Source organism: Fulmarus glacialis, unplaced genomic scaffold (genome assembly GCF_000690835.1).
Source record: "Fulmarus glacialis isolate BGI_N327 unplaced genomic scaffold, ASM69083v1 scaffold37246, whole genome shotgun sequence".
NCBI lineage: Eukaryota > Metazoa > Chordata > Aves > Procellariiformes > Procellariidae > Fulmarus > Fulmarus glacialis.
Window position 1 is genome coordinate 1 of NW_009219388.1, and position 3,266 is coordinate 3,266.

The 3,266-nt window shown below is 55.2% G+C and overlaps 1 protein-coding gene across 1 annotated transcript in view; it reads right to left on the minus strand.

The window, feature by feature from the left end:
* Positions 1–3,100: 3,100 nt before the first annotated feature.
* The window catches only part of LOC104078643 (leupaxin-like), a gene marked incomplete at its 5' end in the record, with an annotated part of 791 nt that continues 625 nt past the window's right edge, over positions 3,101–3,266 (minus strand). Inside the window, one exon of the mRNA XM_009580354.1 lies at positions 3,101–3,265. Coding sequence (XP_009578649.1) covers positions 3,101–3,265 — 165 coding nt within the window. The remainder of the gene's footprint in view (position 3,266) is intronic.

Sequence of the window (3,266 nt, forward strand, 5' to 3'; positions counted from 1 at the left end):
ACTCTTCATGGTGGAATGGACCGACTTTTACCTTGTCTTATTTTTGGATTTTTTGCTGGACTGTTTGTGCCAACTAGCCAGCCAAATGACTGGGCCTGGTCCCCCCGGGGCAGCCCAGGCCACTCTGCCTACTCTAGACCGCTGCACCTCCCCGTTCTGGGACACCTCGACCGATAACTCTTCCTCCCTGTCCTCCACCACCAAAAAAAAGTAAACCCCTCCTGCCTGACTCTGCCGGATTGACCAGTGTGGATGCTGCAAAAGGACTCCAGATCTCTGCCTTGACCAGGAACTGCCTTCTCTCCCATGCCTTCCCTCTGCTCGGAGATGTCTGCAGGAACAGAGACTGGGACCTCACTCGCCACCCTTTTTTTGTTTGTTTTAGGTTTGTTTGTTTTGTGCCTACAGGATATATTTTTGTGCGGGATCACTCTTCATCCAGGGCCATGGGGACAACGGGAGCATCCCTCCCTGGTGGCGGTGGGACCAGGGTGAGGGGGGCTGGTGTCATGGCGGGGTGAGGGGAAGGAAAAACAGCAATAACTTCCCTTGCTTTGCTCTAGATGAGGCTTTGGGGGCATGGGAAGGGGGATCTGGCTCTGGATCCTGCGGAGGGGTCTGGATGGGGGCTGCTGGCCCCAACCCGGTGACTGTGTGAGGGGAGGGATCCTTATGTGGGGAAGATGGTCGGTGCAGGGGGCTTGGGATGGATCTCCCTGTGTGGTAGGTGATGGGTCCCTGTGGAAGGAGGAGATGCAGCAGGGCTTTTGGGGAGAGGGACGGTTTTTTGGGGGAACCGTCGGGGGGGGGGGAGAGGCAGGCTTCTTGGGGCACACTGTGTGTGAGGTGTGAGGAGCAGGTGCTGGCAGGGCTGCAAGCGGGTAGAGCCAGGATCCCCCCTCTCACCCCCACGCACCAGCTGCCTCTGGCAGTGCCCCTCTGACTTTCTCTTGACACGTGCCTTTCTTTTGCCACTGTGAAATAGCTCTTTAAATCGTACTGTCTGGCTTCTTCGCTGGGGAAGGGGTGTTTCCTGGGTTTCTGGCAGGGCTGAGCGCTTCCGTTCCCTGCCAGGAGCCTTAACTGTCTGCAGTGGGGCTGGAAGCCTGTTTTGGGGGGGATCCCAGCCCCCCTGCCCTCACTGACAGGGTGCAGGGCTCTCATCTGCATCCTGTCCTGGGGAGACAGGGCTGCCACAGGAGTTAGGACATACACATCCTCTTCCTCTCTGCTGTGGTGGTGGGGGGCTTATCTAAGTGCTGTGATCTTTTGGGGAGCCCTTGGGCTCCCTATGCAACTGGAAGCCTCTGTAGGAGGCTGCAAACTGGAGTGGGAGCCCTCCCCAGCCTAGGGCTCCCCCCAAACTATGGGCTTATGTGGGGAGTGGGGAGGCTGCAGCAGGCAGAACTGGTGCCTTGCTCCTGCCTGCTCCTCTGCCTGAAAGCACCTCCCAGCTCTGCTCCCTGGCTCCAGCCCCACCTCAGCTCAGTTTGGTTTTGTTCTGGGGTCTAACTCTTCTCTTTTCCTTTAAATATGTAAAACACTAATTCCTTTTTTAATTTTTAATTCCAAATGAACCAAAAAAAAAGCTTCCCCCTTCTCTCCTCCCCTGCCCTGGCTCTCCTGGGCCACCCCTGCCCTGGTGGGGAGTGGGGCTAGGGAGGAGGGGAGCAGGGAGCAACAAGCCGTTCCTTGTCTGATTCCTGTGCACACTCTTGTAACGCTTTTAAAACAAAATGATTTTTTTATATAAATAAAGTTTTTAAAGTGTGTCTGTGTGCCTTCCACGTAAGGCTGCTACCTTGGCATTTTCAGCTTTGCAGTTGGGACCAAGTATCTTCCAGGGGCAGGGCTGTGCTCTTGAGTATTGCTTGGCTGTGCGTGTCTCTGAAAGATGCCACTTTGTGACAAAAACTCTCTTGGGGTGGAGTGACATTTCCTTCTCTTTCTAGCAAAAGATTAGAGGAAAAATAAAAAGCACCAAAACTAACCATTTTTGCAGGGTGCTTGGGGCTGCTCAGGAGGTAGCTGAGAGCCCTCCCTCTCCCCAGAGCATCAGGGCTTCCTGCTGGGTAGCCTTTCCCTGAATTTTCCCTCTCTTCTGGTGGCTGGTAGACTTTGCACAAGTGAAGAAATACCATAATTTCTCTAGTGCTGAGTGCATCCTTAAAAAAGCTGCCTGGGCGAGCCCTCTGGAGCAAGGGCTGCTCCTGAAGGGCACAGCTGGGCTCCAAACATGCTCATCCCTTCCTGAGGAATACTGAAGCCAGGCTGAAACACCCTGTTAACTCACTTCGCTTTCACCCATGTGTGCGTGTGAAAATAAATATAGAAAATTCTGTAAATTTGTGGAAATACCTTTTTGGAAGCAGTTTTCTGGCTTCTGCTTCAAACCAGCTTTTTTCTGAAGCTGCATTGCTGTTGGAAAGATTTTGCTGGGGCTCAGAGCAGCTCTCTGCCCTGTGGTAGCAGGATGTGGGTCTGTGGTGACGCAGGGCTGGGGCAGTGCTAATTTCCTGCATGGTGCAGCACGGCTGGAGCTTGAACTGCTCCCCCAGGGAGGCTGGGGTTGTTGTCCTCTGGGTTACAGGGGAAAGGCAGCTGGGGCAGTCACCCCTGGCTTGCAGCACCCTGGGAGATGGGGACCCAATGCACCCGTGGGTGGTGGGGAGCACTGATGGATGCACCTGGCTATGGGGGGCTTCAGCACTCCCACCTTGCCTTGCACCCTTGTCCCCAAAGCCACCAGCGAGCTGAGCAAAGGCAGGGCCAGGTGTTTTATTGCTTCAGGTGGAAGGGACAATGCCCAGGACATGTGGCTTAGCAGTGACTATGCCAAGAATGTCTTGGGGTGGAGGAGGACAATGAATGATGCCCAGGATGTCTGGCTTGGCAGAGACAATGCTGGGACGTTTGGCTCAGCAGGACCAATGCCAGGGACACTGATGGGTGGGACAATACAAGGGATGTTTGGCTCAGCAGGGACGATACCAGGGATGCCTGTTAAAAAAAGGATTATCCCATTAGGGATGATGGTGGGGACGATACCAGGGACATCCGGCCAGGCAGGAAGGGTGGCTGTGTGCCAGAGGGCCGGGGGTCAGAGGAAGAGCTTGTCGTGGCAGGCCTGGCAGTACATCTTGTTGCCATGCTCACGGAAGGTGCCTTTCTGCAGCTGGCCCAGGCAGTAGGCGCAGATGAAGTGCTCAGGGTGGTACTTGCGCCCCGAGGCCGTAACGCAGTGGCCGGTCACAGGGTGGCCACAG